Source organism: Salminus brasiliensis, chromosome 3, assembly GCF_030463535.1.
Source record: "Salminus brasiliensis chromosome 3, fSalBra1.hap2, whole genome shotgun sequence".
Lineage (NCBI taxonomy): Eukaryota > Metazoa > Chordata > Actinopteri > Characiformes > Bryconidae > Salminus > Salminus brasiliensis.
Genome location: NC_132880.1, coordinates 10,325,510 through 10,349,173, shown reverse-complemented (window position 1 = coordinate 10,349,173; position 23,664 = coordinate 10,325,510). Strand labels below are relative to the sequence as shown.

The 23,664-nt window shown below is 42.4% G+C and overlaps 1 protein-coding gene across 2 annotated transcripts in view; it reads right to left on the bottom strand.

The window, feature by feature from the left end:
• The window catches only part of ptprua (protein tyrosine phosphatase receptor type Ua), a 313,419-nt gene extending 296,237 nt beyond the window's left edge, over positions 1 to 17,182 (bottom strand). For both annotated transcript variants that reach the window (XM_072675423.1, XM_072675424.1), the window contains exon 1: positions 16,911 to 17,182. In XM_072675423.1, coding sequence (XP_072531524.1) covers positions 16,911 to 16,980 — 70 coding nt within the window. In that variant the 5' untranslated portion in view covers positions 16,981 to 17,182. The remainder of the gene's footprint in view (positions 1 to 16,910) is intronic.
• Positions 17,183 to 23,664: the final 6,482 nt, after the last annotated feature.

Below are 23,664 nucleotides of genomic sequence, written 5' to 3'. Positions count from 1 at the left end.
CTTTTTCTCTTGTACCCTCTCTCGCTCTCTCTCTCTCTCTCTCTCTCTATATATATATATATATATATAGATAGATAGATAGATATAGATATAGATAGATAGACTTGTTCTCTTGTACACATTGTATATTTGCAACAGTAAATTTACAGGGAAAAGGCCACTATGACTACAGGACAACTGTTTAGAATCCTGGGTCATGCCGCCTGCCATCAGCAGCCAGAGCCTGAAAGGGCACAAAGGGCCAGGTGGGTAGATGGCTCTCTCTCTCCCCACATCACTTTCAGTGTGATGCTGCTTTGCACGAGTGTCTGCTGGATACCTGATGCTTTCCTGTGAGCGAGCTGGTTACCCTGTGGCGTTGCATCGGCAGCAGAAAAGAGGCGGTGGCTCTATATATCTGGAGCATTCCATGTTATCGGGGGAGAGTACTAATGAGTGGGTTGGGAAAATTAGAACAAAAAAAGAAGAAAATAGGGTAATAACAACACCCGGAAGTGAACCCAGCTTGCAATTTCCACTGTAATAAAAAATAGCAGTTAAGGGCTTTAGAGTTTAAGTTGAAACTCTGCTCATATGCTGGCCTGAAAGGCAAAGTAAACCCAAGTAGACAGGTTTAGAATTGGTGGCATAGCTTTCTACTGCAGTGCAGCACTGTTTACACAAACATGATCAAGTAATCAGAGGAAAGCTTTAACTGCAATCATCTTAAGAATCAGCTTTAAAACCGAACCCAAAAGTAAGTTCGGAGTAGTATTTGATGATAAGAAAACATGACTACGTGTTAAAAGCTTCGACAGATCTGTTATGTTATAGGGTTGCGTAAAACACTGTATAAAGAATGGATTCCACTAAATACTAAAGAAATCTGGCAGCTAATGTGACACAGCCAGACTCACTCAAGAAACTGCTGCTGAAACAAGACTTCTACAACTGGACAATGAACCAAAACAAGGTCAAAAATGCACCTTGAAAAACACAGGGCTAAAGCTTTTGGAATGGCTTTCACACCCCGCTGACGAACATCACTTCGAATCTGTGGTTAGTCTTCTCAAGAAGACTTCTGCAAGGTGTGAGTAAAACATCATAAAACAGGAAACAGGTTGCTAAGTTGATTTTATTTAAACATAAAACTTTTTAAGGGGGTTCAGATTGGTACTGTACAGGAGCAACCGATGTATCAGGTTTATTATGCTGTTCTAATTGAATGAGGATTTAAGCATTTTAAGCTCTCATAAACTCCAGTCATAACACCATCTGTGACACAATGATAGGCTCCCCAGCAAACACTGCAGACATACTTAGGAAGAAGGCTTGGGTAGGTCAGCGGGTCATTAAGGTTAGGGGGGGCACTCATTGTCTCTTAACTGTTTGTCTCAACTGTCTGTCTCAACTATTGTGGCTGCATTGCCAGAGATAAAGATTATGAAAAGCGGGGGCAGGACTGAAAGAACATGAGTTTGAAAAGACTGTAGAATAGTAGTGGCTCAGCGGTTAGAGCACTGGGCTATTGATGACAAGGTTGTGGGTTTGATACCCGGGCTCAGCAAACTGCCACTTTTGGGCCCTTGAGCAAGGCCCTTAATCATAAAAATAATCTGCAATCCTTGGGTCAAGGTGGTAATGCCTTATGACACTTGCCTTCTCTTGCAAGTTCACTGAAACAGACCTCTAAAAACCTTCCAAATGCATAAAAAATGTGCACTCTGATCCCTTGTCCCATTATAAATGTAATGAATTCACGCATGTACATATGGGGCCTGTTGGTCTACAGGGGAGTTGTTTTAAATCAAGGGCATGAAAAGTGCAAGCTCAACACAATCTGACCCAGCCCAGTCTGACTAGAGAAATAGAGGTTGGCGATGGATTAGGCCGACGTGGCGTGCCCTTGAGTGGTGTAGTGACTCTTCGGACAGACCCGTGCCACCCACCTGGCCACCCGATGGTGGCCGTTTGTGAGGGGAGGAGGTAACAGCTGTTGTCCCAGGTGCCGCAATGCTGGCACACCTGGCAATGTCATCCTCTCCTCTAACTCTGTGCCAAGGAGTGTGAGTTTGCTGGAGGAATGTCCTTCGCTGATGAGAAGAAGGAACATCAAATGAGGGGTTTAGGAACAAAAGTCCCAGAGGCCTGGCCAATATTGACCCAACCCATGATCGATGCTGTTCTCATTTCTTAATCATTTTTTCAGTACCAAAATCTCATGGTGTGCATTTGATAATTAAATCCCTGATGGAATGGTCATTATCTAAACACTTGGCCAGACTGTAAACAACACAGTCATGACTAGAATACAGCTACAGAACAGAACTGAACTGGATTACACTGACTGCAATAGCTGCATGATAACCATTGAAAATGTAAGCTCAATGCAGAATCTCTATCAATGCACACATACTCCCTTTCTTCTTCCATTTATAGAGACTGGGTTGTGTTCCATACTCTGGGGCAATTTCATATATAGTGCTGCTTAAATTCTAGGTGGAAAGATTGATCAGATTTGTATCTGTACCAGCCGATTTTCAGCCCAAATATGTGATCAGCAATCAACCAATATTCCTAGCCGATCCTGAGAGCTGGACAGATCATATTGCTGCAGTGTTGCACAAGGTCATGGGATGCTGCAGTCCCTCCTTTAACCGCTACATGGCAATACAGACCTCGCTCATGTCTGCAGTAACGCATTGAAGGCAGTGTTGAAATCCAGTCTGATTACTGAATGTTGCCAGTCAGAATGCTGACATTGGACTCATTTGAAGAAAATGTAAAAGTAACGTGCCTCATAAGAGAAGCAGAGTAAAGACTTTTGACACCACTAACCTGAGAATCCCTCAGGTTCCCACTGTACTCAGCCCAGTACAGTGAGTGTCACAACAAAGCAAAGCTAGCAAACACCACTAACAACACTCTGAGCTCCACAGTGCACTTCTGCATGGGAAATGATGCATCACCAAGTTTGTCTGGAAAGGTTAATGTAGAATGCAGCCCTGTCCTTGATCTGTATTGGTTAGTGGTGCTGACAGACAATCGGTGATCGATATCGGCATTTGAAGATCTCTGCAGCAATGAGGACACCTTAAAGTAACTCAATTCACTAATCAGAAGTGCTATTCACAAACTTTTGGAAATACAGTGTATATTTCATGTCCACACATGGAATGGTCAGTCACACTGATGTCAGTGCAGATGGGTGGTTTCAACCAAAGTCAAAACCTGCATTAAAGAAAGGGCCAGTCTGACGAGAGCTGGATCTAACACCCCAGAGCTATTCGATTCCTCACACAGAACCCAAATGTGTGAGGCTGCCACGAGCTTCTGAGCTTCTCTCTTAAGAAACTGTGACTGATCATTCACAGCTGGGTCCCACTTTTAACCTTCTGGCTGGCAGCCATGAGAAAACAAATAAATAAATAGTCTCTTGATGTGTAAGGATTTATTGCGGAAAGCTTGGGAAGTAATCTAAGATGTGTGTAGACAGTACATAAATGTACAGTGCTGTCTGTATGCCAGCTGTGCGCTGTTACATCATTAGCTGATGCATACGAGAGCTAACAAAGGGTCTACCGTTGATCCTAGATGAGGCATCTGCATCTGGAGACTGTCGAGAAGGAAAGTAAAGCAGGCCGTCATGGGATTGAAATTTTTAGTTTGAATAAATTAGAGCCAAAACAGCAACATGACAAAATGAGGAGTTTAGCAACAGCATGGAAGTCTATAGAAGATCATAGAAGTGGATGACCAAAAATAGTTTGAAGCATGAGGGAAAAATGTTGAACAGGGCTGGCTTTCCCAAAAGCATCTTAGCACAAAGAAGATTCTTAAATGGTAGAGCAGGCATCACACTGAGCACTGTCTCTTCCAGTTACAATGATCTGAACAGTACTGAGCAGAAAAGTCCTGACTGATAAAACTATCCACAATAGTTAGCAACAAAATATTAATACTATAAAAAAAAAAACTTTTTAAGAAGTCCTAAAAAAAAGGATGATTTGAAATTAAATGAAAACACTCCATTCTCCGACTTGAGGACCCTAGATGGCGCTCTTTGAACAATGTGGTTAAAACAAAAATACAGAACAGGATTAGGATTAAATTAGTTGATACCAGATGCCTGGATCAGCCCCAATTGTGATCCACTAGATCGGATTGAGATATTCATATATAAAACACTAAAGTTTAAAAGAAGTTGTTACCAACAAAGAAATTCAGTTTAGAATGTCTGTAATGTTAATAAACTGTTACTAAAATGACATGATTTTACTAGTGTTTACTGGTGTTAATTAACAACACTTCTTACCCATCTTGTGGGGCTGTATTATTTATAGAAACACAAAGATCGTATTGTATCGGTATTGGCCGACAGCTGGTGACAGTTAGCTCCATCACCCATGACTCATGTAAATCACTACTTTAGAGAACCATTTCTGTAAATGAAATGCTTTTCAACAACTTTGACACCTTCACATAACATCCGCTGAAGCTTTTAAGAGTTAAAACTCACAATCTTTTTCAAACATGGTTCTTTAGAGACCTAAAACTGGTTCTGTGGCGTCGCTCAAAGAACCCTCTGTGCACCTTTTCTTCTTAAGAGCGAAAGGTTGTATAAGAATGACTGATGTGGAGAAAGAAGCTTCTCAAAAGCCCGTCACCTCAGGTGAGGAACGCCTGGGTATGTATGGCTGCCAGTAAAACTGACTCATTGATGGTGTGACAAGAGCAGACTCAGGATGATGTCTAAAGTGAACAGTAGCATCTTCACTGCTCTGATCTAACCAAAAGCTTAAAAAACTCACTGAATGGTGCATCAACTTTCTGTAGGATAATAAACTGAAAAATACTGCCAAAGTAACTCCCAAAGCTCACTATGGGCCAAAAAGGGTTTTGGACAGTCACTGTCTTACCTTGTATATTGTGTCCAATAACCTTGCTGAGCTGAACCTGCCCTCTTGTTGGTTTAAAACGGGTGTAAGAATAACATTGGCTGGGTTTCCGAGCTGCTGCCTGCCCTCCAGAACCAAGAGGATGTGTCATTCATCCTCCAGCCAAGCCAGAAAGCCTCACCAGCATGCTCCACTCATCCCTGATAAGACTACTCCTACATACTCTTATTAAATTTATTACTACTAAGAAAAGTAATCACTAGGAGATCTTTACATGTTTATATTAACATGGCAATCCCAGATCTAATACTCATTTCCCCTGTAAGTACTTCTAGAAATTCTAGCAATAGGTTTTCTTAAAGCAGAGCATTTGTTTAGAGTTGTAGACTGTTTACATTAGTTCTTTCTTCATTGCATGCTTTTTATGTGTTGTGTTCACCAGAGGAGTATGGGTTCCCGTTCTGATTTTTGGCTCCTATAAAGGTTGCCTCCTCTCACTTTGAAGGTGTTTTTTTGCCACTGTGAACACTGGCTCGCTCACAGTGCATTATCTGGGGTCAGCTTCTAAACACTCTAGATTTATATACCAGCCACTGTCTGAGGAAGTTAAGGAGGATTATTAAGGACTCCACCCACCCAGGCCACTGCCTGTTCTCACAGATACTCAGCGGCAGGGGGTACAGAAGCATGAAGACCAGAACCAGTCAGTTCAGAGGCGGCTTTTACCCTCAAGCAATTATGCTGCTGAACGAACAATGGTGCAGTGTACTGGTCCACAGCCCACAAGCTATCTCATCTGTATCATCACGCCTCCACCCCATACAAACACACTCTGCACCCTGCACCTACAACTGGAACTCCTATGCTCAGTCACACAGCACCCAAAAAGACTTCTCCCCACTCACACTACACACCTGAACTCACACCCATCCAGTGTCTTTTTTAAATACTGGAAACATTTCAGATTATATCAAACCTGTACATTTAAACTGCTTTAAACCAGTGCCCTATTGTAAACAGAGAGTCTGTGTTAGTTTTTCACTAACCTTTTCACTAACTAAACAACTGTGTAATGTGATGTGACAATAAATGTGATTTGAAATCTGAAGAACCTGGCAATACGATACATATTACAATACAGTGGTTACAATTTAATATGCTGTGATATATTGTGCTACTGTAAACAAGGCAATATATTGGGATTTTTCAATCAAATGCAAGAAAATCTGTCACCGTATATAAAAACACCATCATATGCATTATAGTCTTCTTTTATTTAATCAGAAGAGTGGGATCTGAGTACAACATTGCTATTGGGTTGCTGTTGGGGTTTAAACACTACACAAACTGAACCACTGCCTGCCACCAAAAATTGCAAGTAAACTATTCATTGGAATCGATACTGTGTTTTGAGAATTGATATCAGTATTAAAGAATATTGTGATACCATGTCAACATTTTCTTATACTGCTATATAAATAAACATGAACTTGACCTTGAGGAAACACTGAGGGTTAAAAGTCCTCTAAGTTGAAACTGAAAACGTCTAAGTTGCACTGCATGTGGTTCAAAGGATTAGCAGCCTTTTTTTTACATATGACAATTAAGCAGGCCCCTCAGTGGTGTAGATGTTTCAGTCTAAAATCTAACTCCTTAACTAACAACACATGTGTGATACAAAAGACCATATAGCTGTTTAGAGTGAGAAATGAAATGTGTCAAAATGCAGCTCCGATAATACTGAGTTCGGAGTCCACAATCCTTCAGCCTCTGCCAGCGTTATTAGATGCTGTGTGACAGTGTTTGAACAAGTGTGGGCATGCAGGCAGAGCAGAAAGCAAATCATTAAAGGTGCCCGAGAATAGAAAACTGTACCTTGGCATAGTTGAAAAATAAGATTGTAATACCTTAACCCCAAAACTGCCACGTTTTTCACCCACTAGTGAAAGCCTAAATGCAATGTCTAGTTAGGGAGAATATGGAAGTGAGTGAGACTAAAATGGTTAAAAGCTAATGCTAACCCGACTAGAGAAGGGGACGTCCTGGAGAAATCGCCGCTGGCTAAAGGCTAAAGACGAGTTCACTTACACACACCTGTATTCCATTACTATATACTCAAATACTAGTTAGTATTACTAATAAGTACACAATTGGGACACACCCACATACGTAATATTTTTACATCAAAGAATAACTTATACACGAATAATAACACATACATGCTATGCCGCCTTTATCAGGTCAGTAAAACACAGAGTAACAGTAGAATAAGTGGTGACTGGAGTCTGGAGTGTGAATGACAGAATTTAGATATCAAATGAAACACTACAGTTAGCCCTTTACCTGTACATATAGGGGTAAAGGCTATGTACAGTCTGTCCTGTACTGTAATGCAGGATCATATATGAAAAGGCTGTGGTTTCTATATAGTTCACCCAGTATAGATGTAATTACCCTCAAATTGAAGCTGACGTTCCACACTTTAACCTTATCGTCATCGACTTTTAAACTCCGGCACTCTCTCCCTCGCTCTCCTCCTCTCTCGGGCTTCCTGGGCTCCCACAGCAGCAGCTGGAGCACAGCCAGTTCCATCAGGAGATGAGTGCTTGTGTATGTGTGTGTCGTGCGTGTTCGCTGAGAAGTTTTATCCCAGCTCGGCATATCTGTCACAGCGGCTGCCAAAAACACTGGTGTTGGAATAAGAAAGTGTTACTACAGCCCAGGCCACTTACACACACATAGCCATGTTTTAATGCGATCATCCGCACCTATTTGTGTCATAATCATCCGCGAGTGAAGCCACACGCATGTTAGCAAAATGTGTCAGTTCTAGATAATTAGAGTCAGCTGCCTGGCTGCTGTCGTCGCCTGTTGAAAAAAGCCGGACGGAGATGTCACTTTGGCCAGAACAGCGACAGAGGTGCCATCTGCCGACTAAGGTTTCTCAGTTGCTCACTTTCGCAGCTCTGCTGACGGAGAAGAGTTGCCGTGCAACAGTTGAAACGTGGGGGGGCAAGCGTTACTTGCCCCCCCACCACCCCACAAAGGAAACAATGCATAATGCTAACACACAAGAAGGCCTGTCACGAATCGATTAAGCTATGGACTATTATTCAAATAATTGCCTAGGCCTTTCTCTCACGCCTATCCGTCAGAGCCTCATCATCATTCTCACAACCTGTCCCAAAAAGTCCATACCCAGAAGTACACACTTATCTGACCTAATTCGGAACTCTTCATCTCTTTATAATCTATTTCCCCAAGTATGTTACACATACAAGGAAAGTTACTTGGTGAGAGCAACAAAAGTATGACAATTAACAAGCACACAACTGTTTTACACTAAAAGAAAAAAGTACACTAAAGAATAAACAGAATAAAGAACAATAAGTTTAAAAAAGTAATAAAAGTAATAAAGAGCTAAGGGAGCTAAGACAGATGTAAAAATCTGTACTTGTACAAGTATGAATACTACATATCCTCATGTAACATAAGTTCTTTTGGACTCCTTGCTACAAATGACTAAGGCATCACCGGGGATCACATTAATGCTTAGACAGTTGCTCAGGCACACTCTCTATATATATCTTGTCCCGTCTTAGACTTTCTGGGTTGCCATGGTAGCAGCTGTAAAACTCTATGGTATTGGCATGGGGCAGGTAGGCATTCTCGTGAAGTTAGGAAGTAAGTGCATAGGTACAATGTCATTGATTGCGATGGGGTTGGAGGCTGTTTCTGCTAAACACCTAAATTACAAGTTTACAATTCTGCACTATACATGAAAGCTGTTCTATGTAGTACTGAAATGGGTTTTTTATTCCTGTGTAATAGTGGAATCCTTTGAATACTATATAGAACCATCTACAAGAGGTTGCCACCACAAGTGTTTTATTTGCACATTTGCACACAGAAAACTCATAACCACAACACACAGCTACTGGCTCAAAGAGTCCCTGTAGCCTTATGGTTACTCTCTGCTCACACACGTTAGTCCCTCCAAGTCTCTCACTCCTCCAGTTCTCCAGCTCTCAGTCAGAGCTTCCCCTGCCCTCTCTTGCGTGTGAGCTGGGCATTTAAAGGGGTTGGAAGCTCTTCCTTAATCCCTATCACCTGGCGGTGGTCAGGTAAGAGCGCCAAGCACCATGTGACAGGCAAACGTGGAGTGCCAATTGTACTCCAGTACAGAATGGATTAGGTCTATGTATTCCCATGTTTTTTGCTTCCAAAATGTATAATATATATATATATATATATATATATATATATATATATATATATATATATATATTTTTTTTTTTTTTTTTTTTTTTTTTTTTTTTACCCAATTTTAGATATCTAATTACCTAACCCACTCGTTAGTACTCTCCCCCAATTATTATGTAATCCTGACACATGCTTCTTCCAACACATGCACAACCAACCACCACCTCTTTACGAATGACCGTTGATGCAACGTCACCGGGACACCTTAAGGAAAGCACCAGGTTGATAGCATATGACAGCATCACTCAAAGAGAGCACCAGCTATCCTCCCGGAGAGAGCAAGGCCAATTGTGTTCTCTCGGGCTCCGGCTGCTGATGGCAGACATCATAACAGCATCGCCAGCTGTGTTCTCTCAAGCTCCGGCTGCTGATGGCATCATGACCAGGGATATAAACCAGCATAGCAAACCAGCACCTTAGTCTGCTGGACCACTCAGAGCCCTTAGGTTCACCAATTAAAATAACAACAAAAGTGAATAGAATCTATTAGGTTCTCACTGTAACAGAGAGTATTATTTGTATTATTTACTCACAAACCCACAAACATATGATTTATGAGTAAATCAAGCTACAGGAGTAATTCAGTGCTAACAAAATTACCTTTCCATAAGTTTTAGTGTGAAGTACAGTGATTTGTCGTATATGAAGAACCCTTCAATTCAACAGCCAAGGATCCATTTAAGCATTTAAATTGTAAAAGTTATTTAACTTCCCATGGTTTATTTTTGTTTTTATTGTATATGAAACATTACAGTTCTGTCATTTAAAAATGACTCCAGAGTAGTTTCTTTAGAGTTAAACAAGTTTGCTGTTTAAATACAATTACGTTACAATAACATTAACAAGGATACAGTGTTAAGTAATTATACTAATGTAACAGTGTTATATCACCCGTATATCCACCCGTGTTTATATACAGGCCACGGATGGACTTCACCGCCACTGAGCAGGATGTAACTGCTGTGTCCCTCGTTTGTCCGCTTTCTCTCTTTCCCCCATAGATACCATACCAATCAGCTCAGCCCCTCTCTAAGTAAATGGACTGCCACTGCTCAGGAGACCCTGAGACAACCCTGCATGCGATAAGAGGAAATCATTTTTTGATAAAAAGAAAAAGAGGCATTTTTCAGTGATTCACAGCAGTCACACACAAAGGAAGCTCCAGCTCAGTGACTCATCCAGCCACAGAGAAAGACAGACAGACAGAAAGACAGAGGGAGAGCGAGAGAAAGAGAGAGAGAGAGAGAGAGAGAGAGAGAGAGAGAGAGAGAGAGAGAGAGAGAGGAAAGGGGAAAGGAGAGGAGAAAGAGAAAAACGAACAGAAAAGAGGAGACAGAGGGAGGAAGGGAGAGACAGGACAGAAAAGAGGAGACATGAGAGGAGAGAGGGGGGAGAGGAGAGGAGAGGAGAGAGACAGAAAAAAGGACATAAAAAAGGAGACATGAGAGGAGAGGGGGGAAGGGGAGAGGAGAGGAGAGGAGAGGAGAGAGAAAAACAAACAGAAAAGAGGAGACAGAGGGAGGAAGAGAGAGACAGGACAGAAAAGAGGAGACATGAGAGGAGGGGGGGAGAGGAGAGGAGAGGAGAGAGAAAAACAAACAGAAAAGAGGAGACAGAGGGAGGAGGAGAGAGACAGGACAGAAAAGAGGAGACATGAGAGGAGAGGGGGGGAAGGGGAGAGGAGAGGAGAGGAGAGAGAAAAACGAACAGAAAAGAGGAGACAGAGGGAGGAAGAGAGAGACAGGACAGAAAAAAGGAGACATGAGAGGAGAGGGGGGGAAGGGGAGAGGAGAGGAGAGGAGAGGAGAGGAGAGGAGAGGAGAGAGAAAAACAAACAGAAAAGAGGAGACAGAGGGAGGAAGAGAGAGACAGGACAGAAAAGAGGAGACATGAGAGGAGAGGGGGGGAAGGGGAGAGGAGAGGAGAGAGAAAAACAAACAGAAAAGAGGAGACAGAGGGAGGAAGAGAGAGACAGGACAGAAAAGAGGAGACATGAGAGGAGAGGGGGGGAAGGGGAGAGGAGAGGAGAGAGAAAAACAAACAGAAAAGAGGAGACAGAGGGAGGAAGAGAGAGACAGGACAGAAAAAAGGAGACATGAGAGGAGAGGGGGGGAAGGGGAGAGGAGAGGAGAGAGAAAAACGAACAGAAAAGAGGAGACAGAGGGAGGAAGAGAGAGACAGGACAGAAAAAATGAGACATGAGAGGAGAGGGGGGGAAGGGGAGAGGAGAGGAGAGAGAAAAACAAACAGAAAAGAGGAGACAGAGGGAGGAAGAGAGAGACAGGACAGAAAAAAGAAGACATGAGAGGAGAGGGGGGGAAGGGGAGAGGAGAGGAGAGAGAAAAACGAACAGAAAAGAGGAGACATAGGGAGGAAGAGAGAGACAGGACAGAAAAGAGGAGACATTAGATGAGAGAGAGAGAGAGAGAGAGAGAGAGAGAGAGGGAGGGAGAGAGAGGGGGGGAGAGAGAGAGAGAGAGGGAGGGAGAGAGAGGGGGAGAGAGAGAGAGAAACAGGACAGATAATGGGGATGGTGAGAAAAGATAGGAGGAGAGGCAGAGACAAACAGGTCGGGAAGGGGGAGATAGAGGGAGGGAGAGAGAGACAGGACAGAAAAGAGGAGACATGAGAGGAAAGAGGGGGGGAGAAGGGGAAGGGGAGAGGAGAGGAGAGGAGAGAGAAAAACGAACAGAAAAGAGGAGACAGAGGGAGGAAGAGAGAGACAGGACAGAAAAGAGGAGACATTAGATGAGAGAGAGAGAGGGGGGGGGGGAGAGAGAGGGAGAGAGAGAGGGGGGGGGGAGAGAGAGAGAAACAGGACAGAAAATGGGGATGGTGAGAAAAGATAGGAGGAGAGGCAGAGACAAACAGGACGGGAAGGGGGAGATAGAGGGAGGGAGAGAAAAGAGAGGAAGGCAGAGAGAGAGAGCACAGGTATGAGGAGAGAAAAAAGACAGAAAATAAATGAGGAATATGAAGACAGAGAAAGAGAGACAAGACAAAGAGTGAGCTCTCTGAATTAAATGAGAGAGAGAGAGAGAGAGAGAGAGAGACAGAGAGATCTCCTGAGATAAGGAAGGAAGAACAGGAGATAGAGAGAGACAGACAAACTAAAGAGAAAAGAGGAGATAAAGGGTGGGAGAGGAAAGAGACTGGAGGAGAGAGGAGAGAGAGATGATAGAGAGGGATAAGACAATAGAACTAGATAGAAGAGGAGTGGGCTCTGAATTGAGAGAGTGAGAAAGAGAAATAAAGGCTTGAAAAAGGGACCGATTGGAGAGAGTAACAGGCAGAGAGAGAAGGACAGGGAAAAAGAAGAGCTAAAGAAGGAGAGATAGGAGAACATGGCAGACCAAGAAAGGGGAAGAAAGGAAGATAAGGAGATGCAGAGAGAGATGAAAAGAGAAAGACAGACCGAAAGCACAGCAGATGCAGTCTCTGATGATTAATTCAGGCCGACCGTTGGACTACACAGCGTTTCCCATAAACATATACGACACTGTTAGTCCGACAGGCCCTGTCACAGCTCTAATGTGTCCCGTTCATGCGGTGGGCTCGCGTTCAACTCCTTAATGCCCAGCCTAATGTGGAAACGGTGCCAAATAAATGTGCTGCTCCTTTTGGAAGTGTGAGATCTTCTAGCATGACCGTGCCACCGAAAGCCAGGCCTTGGTGCTGTCCTGGCCAAAAGGGAAAGGCATAATTTAAGGCCATTTCCTCCATTCGCTCCATCAGAGAGTAAAAGCCCTTGTGTGATTTCACTAATGTAAATGTCAGGGGGAGAGAGAGAGAAAGAAAGAGAGAGAGAGTACAGGTGTTGTAATGGAATGTGTGAATGTGATTCAGAGCAGAAAGGTTGTAAGGCCATTAGTTGTCTGCTCTGTTCATGGCTTTTCCACATTAACTTTATACACGCCTGCTGCAAACGCTAGATAATTATCTAACTGTGATTATTTAAGCATCGCTAGATCTCACAATCATGTATTAACATCAACACAAACTGAAGTTCTTTTTAATCAGTTTATTTAAGGACAATCCACCATCATCCATTACATTAGAACCACATGTTTAATATCATGTGGGTCCATCTTGTGCTGCCAAAACATCTCCAACCCATCAAGGCATGGACTTCACAATACCTCTGAAGGTGTCCTATGGTATCTGTTGCCAAATCATTCAAGTCCTGTAAGTTGCAAGATGATTCCTGTAAGTTGCAAGATGAGGCCTCTATGGATGACATGAGTGAGCCTTGGACACCCATGACCCTGTCACAGGTCCATCAGTCCAGACCACTGCATTCCAGGAACACTTGCCAGATGCTCTGATCTAGCCACAACAATTTGGTCTTTGTCAATGTTTCTTAGATCTCGACCTTTTCTAGATTTGAAAATACAGAACATTTAAGTATTAAATTGGCAAACTGCAGTGTTAAGAAATTACTGAACTTTCATAACTTAGCACCAGTGTCAGCTAAAAATGACCATATTTTGGTTTTCAAAAAGAGGACAATGGGGACACACAGAAATCCATCATGGTTAGGATGCTGTGATGAGGGAGGCTTAAAGTAGAAAAGGACTTGTGTTGTTTAGGTATTTTCAGGCTGTGGTAAATCTGACCAATGGTTGCATGTAGATGCAGGTACATGTAGACCAATAGTGGTGGTGAGAAGGCAGGACCTAAACAGAGATGTTAAAGCCCATACACAGAATGCATGGCAACTGCCAAAGCAAAAGCTGGCATGAAATAAATGTGAAATTCTGGATATTTTACAGAATTTAGATAATTAATGACCAGTGAAAACTTCAAGCTCCTAACAAGCTTCCATAGCAACAGACAGGTTGTTCTTTTTGCTGTATGATAATAGTCTAGCTAAGCTCTTCTTAGTGCTCAGTGTGCAACCTGTCTTTGTCCTTGAACATATACCCAGTACGCCTCCACACACTGGCCCACCTTAGTAAGGGGCATCTACTCTGGCCTTTCTTGCCCCCAATCACCACCACACACACCCACATGCACACACTGACACTGCAGCCTGGTGCGAGGTCGGCCTCAGGGTTAAATTACCCTCACCCGCACTCACCCGCACTCAGCAATTCCCCAGCTGATACGAGTGTATGTGTGTGTGTGTGTGCATGGTACAAACAGACCACTGAGGTTACCATGTCTGCAAAATTCCAGACGTACTGTACTTCTACTGCCTGCTGCGCTGCTGCCTGCCTTACTGTTCAACTAACATTCAATACATTCAATTAAGAATTACGTTTACATGCCTGCTTAAACATGTCAGCTATTTGTCTGCTGCTGGTGTCAAATGGTCTGAGTGTCATGGTGGTTGACAGGCTGAGCATCCTGCTGGACTAGGTGAAAACATACCCTGGGCATGCTGGGCAACTGGATAAGCTGGAAAGCTGGTAGACCATCTATGCTGGTCATGCTGGTTGAACATCTTGTTCAAGCTGAGTCATGCTGATGGACCAGCCTGGTTTAAGCCGGTCATGCTGGTAGAACAACTGAGTCATGCTGTAACCAACTATTAAAGACCAGCTAAGAGCAACTCCACCACACACCTCCCTTTGCTTTTTGCTGCAGATTTTGGCATCCATTAATTCAACACATTTTCAAGGACTTATAATAGATATTGGATACATAACAGATAATGTACACAGTTTTATGTGGGAGTTTTTATGGTTTCAAACCACACACAAAACTGTCATTTTTCTTCTTTTTGCAGTTTCGTAGCCACCATTAAGTCTGTAGCATTTACTGCTTCCAATGCAGCCCTTTTCGATGCGCCTACGTTTTCTCACATGCAGATGCAGAAAAGCAGACGATTACCAAATCCATCCATGCTCAAATCCAAAACAGCTAAAGTCCAGTTGTCTCGAAATGCAACAACGGCTTTAATCAGACACGAGAAACTGTAGTATCCTGTGTCTATGACCACTTTTATAATCTGGGATGCTGCTAAGATCAGATAACAAATAGCGTGCATATATAGGCACTCATTCTTCAACAATAAGCCAGCACATCACCCATGAGCGTGAAGAGACAGACACACAAGCTACCATCTAAGAGATATCATCTAACACTCATCTCATTACTTTTATCCACTCTCCAAGATTCCCCCCATTAACTCTATAGAGAGTAACCATAAAAGCACCGCCTCAGAAGGGCTCTGGCTGCACGGCCTAATTGGGTCTAAGTAATTGCAAAAAGCATCCAGTTCACAATTAAACCTAGACGATTCTCTGTTCCCTAGCCAGGGGCGTGTTTTGTCTTGTCCTCTAAGGAAATATTGCTTCTCGCCAATACTCGATGAAGTCTGAAAGTCACCAACGGCACACCGCTGATTTGATGAACACTGCCTTCCAGTGTTTGTGTGGAGTGGTACAGGAGCTGAACAGACGGGCCCCCGTCGAAAACCCACCTCACGTCTCCGCGCCCAGCCGCAACCGAGCCACCATCCCACTACAAAACGGATGTGAACGAAAGCAGAGGAGATTCATTTAGACGTGAAATAACTTGCCGCTGAAATGTGGGAACACATTTGCTGAGGTAGCCGCGCAGCTAATGCTTCAAGGCGAGCAACTTGTGTAGAATCAGCTGTAATGAACCAGGCTGTTAAATGGACGCTTGCTGGGGCAGATCCAAACACAACACTTCCCCCTGAAATGATCAGCACAACCGAGATCCGACTGCACAGAGAAGCCTTTTACTCTACACTTAAGAGTTAGCATAGAGACTTGCTGAGACTTCTTCAGCTTATTAAGCTAACTAGGAGAAATGTAGCTCCACGTGTGTAACAGCCTAGTCAAATGCGTTTAGCTCAAATAATACATCTGCAAATAATATCAAGCACGCGCCAGTTACACTAGCTAGCTGTTTACGGCTGTTATCGAAGCTCGCGCGGTGATTATAGTGATCAGTGCTGACGTGATTAAAAAACAGTGAACGCTCCTTTAATAGGAGCCTAAAAGGACTAAAGGAGTTGCAGTTGCCAAAGAGGTGGAGACTCTTAACAAGTTAGAATTACTCTTTGCAACAACGTGCAAATGGCCACACACACACACACACACACACACACACAAACCTGCAGTCAGAATAACGGATCATGAGCAGTCTCCAGGCTGTGTGAGCGTGAGAGTCTTAGATGACACGCAGGCTGCAAACTTAACAGCTGCTCAGAGGATCACGTTTGTACAGAAATAGCTAGAAAGAGAAAGCTGGTGCAGTGAAACGTACAGTGGAGCTTACAGTGGAACCTGGCACTGTACAAGCCAGATACATCTAGATACATGGTCGTTAATCAGTCTCGTGTCCGTGAGAGAAATAAAGGGGGGGGTGAGAGGGCGGGGGGGGGGTGATTAATATTTCAACCGTCACCGTCGCTGTTGCACATCACATCTGTCCCTCGAGACTGACGCCGTGTTAAAACCCGAATAAACAAGCCACACTAAGCAGAGAACAAATATCCATGACTGAGCACATTAGAAGCGCGCGCCAACGAGTCAGTTGAAGTGCACTGTGGTGTGTCGGCGCTGTCCCATCACAAAACAACAACAGCAAACAGAAGAGAGACGTGCGTGCGCAGTTTCGGGGCGTCTGGCTTTGCTCCTGCAAACTTGTGCAAAAACTTTGCAGGTGCAAGTGCGGCAGTAGCATTCTGACTACCCCAAATTCCCAACAGGTCCAGTGTTCTGTCAACTATCTGACTGGGACCCGCCGGGACACCCCGGACCACGGCGCGAGAGCACACGGACATCTCCTTACCTGTTGGCCCTTCGAGATTTTCACCGCCAACTCCGACCACCAGGATGAGGAGGAAAGCGAGCGGGTTCATCGTCGGTCCGTTTATTCCAAGTTCGTCCCCGCCAAAAAAAAAACGTCTGGAAATCCTTCGCTGTGACTGCGCGCGAGTCAGTTGGCACCGTTGGCGCGCACCCCGAGCGCCGCTCTGCTGCGCCGTCCACTCCACACTCTCCACTCTCCGCGCGCCGAGCCGTTCCTGCTAACGTCAGGGCAAAGTGTTTTCAAAAAATGAGCTTTTTTTATCCCCCCCACCTAGTCCTCTCCACACCCGCCCCTCCTCTGCCACTTTCTCCCCTCATTCTCCCTCCGTGAAGAAGGCACCGGTGCGGGGATGAGGCGATGGCGCCCCCTCGTGGGGGTGCACGCAACACGAATCTGAACGAGGATTAGAAAACAGCTTTTTTGGGGTGATACCACAGATTTTTTTGTTTTGTTTAATCTGACCTGTAATAGCATAAGAGAAACATATATTCACTGATATCTCTGTAGATATAGCCAAGTAATGTCTTTAGTCCATTAGTTTAGGAGTTGGACTGAATGCGCAATGACTTAGGGCCTGTTTAAACATACTTTTGTCAATAAAATGCGTCCCCAGCGTATCCCTTTACTTAACAACAAAAAAGCTCACCAACATGTGCATCGCTTCCGTTTTACTTCCTGTAAACAACAGTTTCTCATAAAAACTTCAAAACATAAAAAAAATTATTAATGTTAGGTTTAAACAGGCCCTCAGATTAACAACCGTTATTAGGAAGTAGGCGGGATTAATAAAAAAAAAAAAAAAAAAAAAAAAAAACGCCACTCTAAGCTTCCTGGAAATCCTAAATAACAGCGATGGCAGCTCTTACTTCTGCGGTGAGCTTGACAGCGAGCACGCGCTGGCTATGTAAGCACATCTATGGGAAGTAAACCAGATCTGTGGAAGGCAAACCAGTACTGATGAAGAAGCAGCAATTGGTATCACACTTACCCTTGCTATTGAGCTCTAAGATTTCTATTGATATTTCAGAAAGGAATAGGAAGCAGCCCATGTTTAAACAGCTAATCAAAAATAAACCTTCTTATTAAATTCATTTTTTTCACCCACTGACTGAAAATGGGTTTGGGGAATGTCACTTAGCGTTTTGGTGATGTAACTTAACTTTGGTGATGCTCTGCTGCTCTGTGATAGCCTAATATTTATGTGATTTGCATTTATATTTATGTAATATTAATGTAAAAAGACCTATGAATATTTTTCAGGGGTACTGTACTGTGAGTTCTGAATGATTCAACCGTACTTGATTGCTGCGTCAATCTTCCTGACTTCCTTCATTTCTACTACTGGTCACATTTAATCCCTGTTTAATTACCAGTAAATTCTCATGCAAATGTGCAGGTGCGAAAAGAGCTTTTGGAACCAAAAAGTGTGTGGAATCAGCTTCAGCAATTAACACTGATCGATTCTCATCACTCAGGACCAAATTTTCCAATCATTTTTTCAGCTTCTCATTGTCAAATACACATCAAGTTTCATTAAAGGATAGTCGATTTACTGCTTTAAAAAAGCAGTCAAGTAAAAAGGGGTTCTTCAAAAAAAAGACCAGGATCAAAAAGACTACTACCTCAGTATCAATCCACCCACCCATACTGTCCAGATAACTAAATTATCTACTTCTGCATTAGCAGCACTTTGCTCTAATGAAATAAGTGGTATCCGTGTCGTCCTTTGCTCTTCTTGTCTTCAGGCTGTCCCACTCCATTCACGGTGGCATGAATCCCCAGAGGTGGTGACCGGACTGCAGGAAGCTGGAAGCTTGACAAAAAAGCTACCTGAACCATCCTATTGTAGATTTCTTGGGTGGGTCAGGATGTGCCTGGTAGATCCAGATGGTCTACAAATCCTGTTGCCATCCGACACCCACAGAGGTATCTGAAAGAGTCTGAAATTACTGACACTGAGAAGCGTGATAAGGACGAAAGTGCAACAGTGGTGATTAGATTGTAATGACAACTAGGGTTTTGCTTGCGAGTGGCTGTCCAATCTCATGTGGGTTGCTAATGAAAAACACAGCTGAAGGCGCTTCCTTGCCTAATAAATTCCCTAAAACGGGCAGTGTAACTCATGACTAGGCAGAAAAGCTAAAGAGTAGGAACTGTCACTTACAATCATGGTTGACAGTCAACACCCTCATCAAGAGTCCTACAGCAAGGAGGATGCAGAAGGATAAACACATTAGCCCAAATTTATATAAAATGTCACAGGGTAGGAATGCTAATATCAGGACTTCAGGAAAGATGCATTGCCCCAGGCCACCACATTGCACATTTTGGCCATTAAAAGAACAGGGCCTATGGCTACAGTGGCCATTTGCCTTTAGATCAGTAGATTTTTTGCACATCCAGCATTAGTAACTAAACAAATGTGTTTTGCTCTCCTGTGCTAGATCCACAGCCACAGTTTGGTTGGACCATTCCAAGAAAAACTCATACTTTGTCAGAAATCACCAAGCGTATGGCTAATGTTTCCACAACGATAGCTAATGTTTCTACAAGCAATAGCTTCTTTTTAGTTTTTGTGTTTGACAATTTATTCATAGCATGTCCTGAGGGCGGGATTAGTAAAATATGAATTTAGTGTCAGTCATAATATAAAAGACTTGGATAATGATGTTCAGAACAAAAACTAATCCAAAGTTAGGAGTTGAGCCAAGAAGCTGGAGTTTTGTGGATTTTGATGTTCTGTCAAGCTTTAACAATGGGCAGACACAAGTTCAGTTTTTTTCCAGGAGTAACTCGCTTAGAAAACACAGTGTTCAAAAGCATGGGTGCAGCTTTCAAACACCAGCACAGTTAAAGCTCAATGTTCTTCAACTACATCAAAACAAACCCACAGATGGAGATGGTTCAGATGGTTCACATGAGAATAATCTTTAGCCTGGCTGACTATTGTCAAAAAAAAAACATCCCAACATGCAATTCCCTGGTTTGACTGGTATAATAGAGAAAGTGGAGTGGGCATAGAGCACTCATTGCAACAAGTAGCAAACCCAAACCCACAACTAGATCAAAATCAAAACAAGAGTTTTTTAAACATACATATATACATATATGTCCAATTGTTTGTGGACACCCCTTTTAATAAATGCATTCAGCTACTTTAAGTGTCACCCATTACGGACACAGTTGTGCAAATGCACACAAAGCCTTTCCAGTCTCTGTAGAGAAGTACTGCCAATAGAATATGACTGTCTGGAGCAGATGAACATGATCCTATTAGCACCATGTCTAATGTGAGGAGTGGGTTAGATATGTATAAAGCCCCTCAGCATTGAGCTGTGGAGTAGTGTTCTCTGGAATGATGGTGCTCCATCCAATACTTTTGGGGTGAGTTGGGGAGCTAAGGACATCCTGACTTCACCAATGCTCTTGTCGCTGAATGCAATCAAATCCCCACAGCAATGCTTTAAAATGTAGTAGAAACCCTCCAACAACATATATACATTCTAAATTATGAGGTCATGTAGCAATCAAAATATGAATTTGAATATGTCTGTTTGGATACTGCCTCCATGCTATATGCAAGTATATGTAGTAGATATATCATTGAGGCATTTATTGGAGCATGGTTTTGCATGGCAGTTCTGAATGCACATTAATTATCTTCTGCCCTCACCTTGTCGTTCTTACTTGCTCTTTGAAGCTAAGGATCATGGCACCTTACTCTGTCAGTTTACATCAACAGTGCTGACAGATTTATTATGGAGCTGAAGGAGAGACAGAGCTTAAGATAAAAAAAAAATGCAATAGTCAGCAATCTGAAGAAATATTGAAGCACCCTTTGCTTGGTTCAGACCTCTTGCCATTTTCAGCAATGGAATCAGAAACCTTAAATGTCAGAAACTTTGCATTCCTCAGGCTTTCAGAATTGCCTTGATCAATTAATGTTTTATACATAAAAATGGGTGAACTAAATGCTAATGATGTTTAAAAAGCACATAGTATAGTTAAACATGTAATGGAGTGTTTGACTTGGGTATATCAGTTATAAACAAACAAATACAATCAGTTACTGTTTAACATTGAGGCTCTCATGCTTGTATATCCAAATTCTAAACTTGAGGCTGTAAGATTATCCTTTCTCAAGGATAAAGCTTATTGTATTGCTCAGTACACACAGGCATCAAGCAATATATTCAATAAAGTCAAATTTAGCTGCTTATTATTTTGATGTTAGCTCAGGGCTAGAGCTAAATTTATGTGCCAGTTAGAAGATCCTACTTCCCACTTGTTAAATCAGAATTACAAGCATGTCACGTTTAAGTGACACGAAAAAGGCAGCTAATGTAATGTTAATAACTGGCACTCTCTCAAAATTGTACTCTGGCTGCTGATGGCCGAGCAGCATGATCCAGGATTTGCAATCCTCAGGACATAGAGTCTCTCAGAGTCTTCTCCACCATGTTAAAAGGTTAAAGGTCACCTCAACTCAAGAACTTGGGTATCAAATTATCTCTAAATTTACTAGAAATTACAACTTCATGTGCGAATTCCAGGAAGTTGCAAAGTCAGGAACTTATATTTTCAAAATTCAGATAGCAAATACATGTGAACACAGCATAGGGTTTTAGTTCATGTTTACTGCATTGCAGTTAGAGTGTTGTTCCTGTTTAGCACATTAGTTAGTGGTTAGCACTTTAGCTTATGGTTAGCACCTTAGAACACATTAACTGCATTTGCTAGCTCATTGTTAGCACATTAGCTCATTAGCCATGTCTGGAACATGAGAAATGCTGCCTAATGAGACAGGAGTCTGAGGCAGGAAGGCAGCTTGGTTGGTAATCCAGCTTTCTGTTTTATTGGGTGAAAATGCTAACAGCTAAACGCTCATGTCTAGCAGTGAGCTGTCGATACGTTGGCGACATCAGGTCATATTGTTGCCTTTGTGATTTGGTTACAGATTACCTTAATTACTACACTGCCTTCTGAGACAGCGTAGAGAGCAAGGCATCTAGGCAAGGCAGTGTCAGACAGCCATTGTTACTATGTAAATTTGCAGTTACTGCATTAGTTCATAGTAAGCATGTAACTGCCACTTACCACTATGCATTTGTGTCCTTCAGTAATCATAAAGAAGACTTTAAATGTAAAACTAAACTTTTTCATGGAAATTCCCCAAACTACTTTACATGGGAATTACTTGTGAAGAAAGTTCAGCAGTGCTTGTACCTCATAATGAAGCTGAAGACAATATTCTGTCATCAGAATGAATAGTCTACAGAGTATATTGAGCAGTCTAATTAAATTCTGGCATGAGAACTGAGGACACAATGAGGTCCATAAATATTTGGATGTCAGAGTTATTATTTAAGCTGTCTACCACTTCATATTAAATAGATAGAAATTAAAGAATGAACATAAGCTCAAAACGTTAAGTTGAGGGTGTTTACATCCAATTCAGGTGAACAGTTCCGAAATTACAACCTTTTTAAAATAACCTCCCCAATCCCCATGGTCAGGTGAGTGTTAATAGTGTAAATAAGAAGATAGAAGACCCACAAAAAGATTTGGGTGAGGCAGTTGTATTTGGAATAATGTGCCTACAAAGGGCCTTCAGGACAGTCAAGGACAACATCTGCGGTCATGGTCTTGTTATTTTATAGAAATGTTGAACAGCTTCTGAAACTCGAGCAATAAATCTGCACCTCTTTCTCTCCTGCAGCTCTTATACAAACACAAAAATATTCGCTAATGATAAACTGGCACTGTTGTGACTCCTACACTAAGTCATTTTTAGAGTTTAGGATCTTATTTTTAAGCTTTAAATAACTACAGTAGCAGTAGATATTATATAGATTTTATCATTATACTTAGGGCACTAGACCTACATATCATTGCTGTCACAAAAAACCCTTGTCTCAAAAATGACGACTTCTTAACTTTCAGTGGAAGAATTTAAAAAACTATTCCAGGTCATTTTGGAGTACTTCTATTGATCCATTCGTTATGACATTTTTACAGAACGTAAAGAGCAAATTTAAATAATTTAAAATAGGGAGAAAACATCCAAAATGGAGATACAGGGTTTATGTGTGAGACAGGGTTTTATACTGTCAGGAAGAAGTCTTATAAAACACTTTCTGTTTATCTGTTTTCTGAAAGGGTGGAAACCTCAGTGACAAATTACAGATATTTTACTACTGTTCATTCTGTAAATTCAGCCAGAAATATCCAGCCACTATGACCGTTCTTTGGACAGCAGTAAATATGTGCCAAATAGTTTCTTTAAAGTATGACAAAAGCAGTGTCCCAATTCAGGGACTGCATCCTTTAAAGGCTGCATTGTAAGACCAGTTACATCACAGCAACATGACTAGGCTGTCCCATTTCGAAGGTTCCTTGGTATATGGCCACGAAATGCAACCTTCTTTTGCATGGCATGCTAGCCAACATATCCCAAGATTCATTGCATGCTGGTGAGCCATCAAATTTGATAGGTGACAGGAGCATTGTTTTGTGACACAACAGTTGGTGCATAGAATGGCGGTGCTGTGACGCAAACAGGAAATCCACTGCAAAGCAGACCATCTCATTTCAACTTAGCTTTCGCAGTCTTCGCCTTCGTATACCGCATCCTTGAATGAGCCCCAGCCTCTTAACTGGGTCACAGCTATTATGCAATAGATGAGCTAATAAATGCTGATAAGCACTGTAAATCACTAGTGTGTATCTCTTA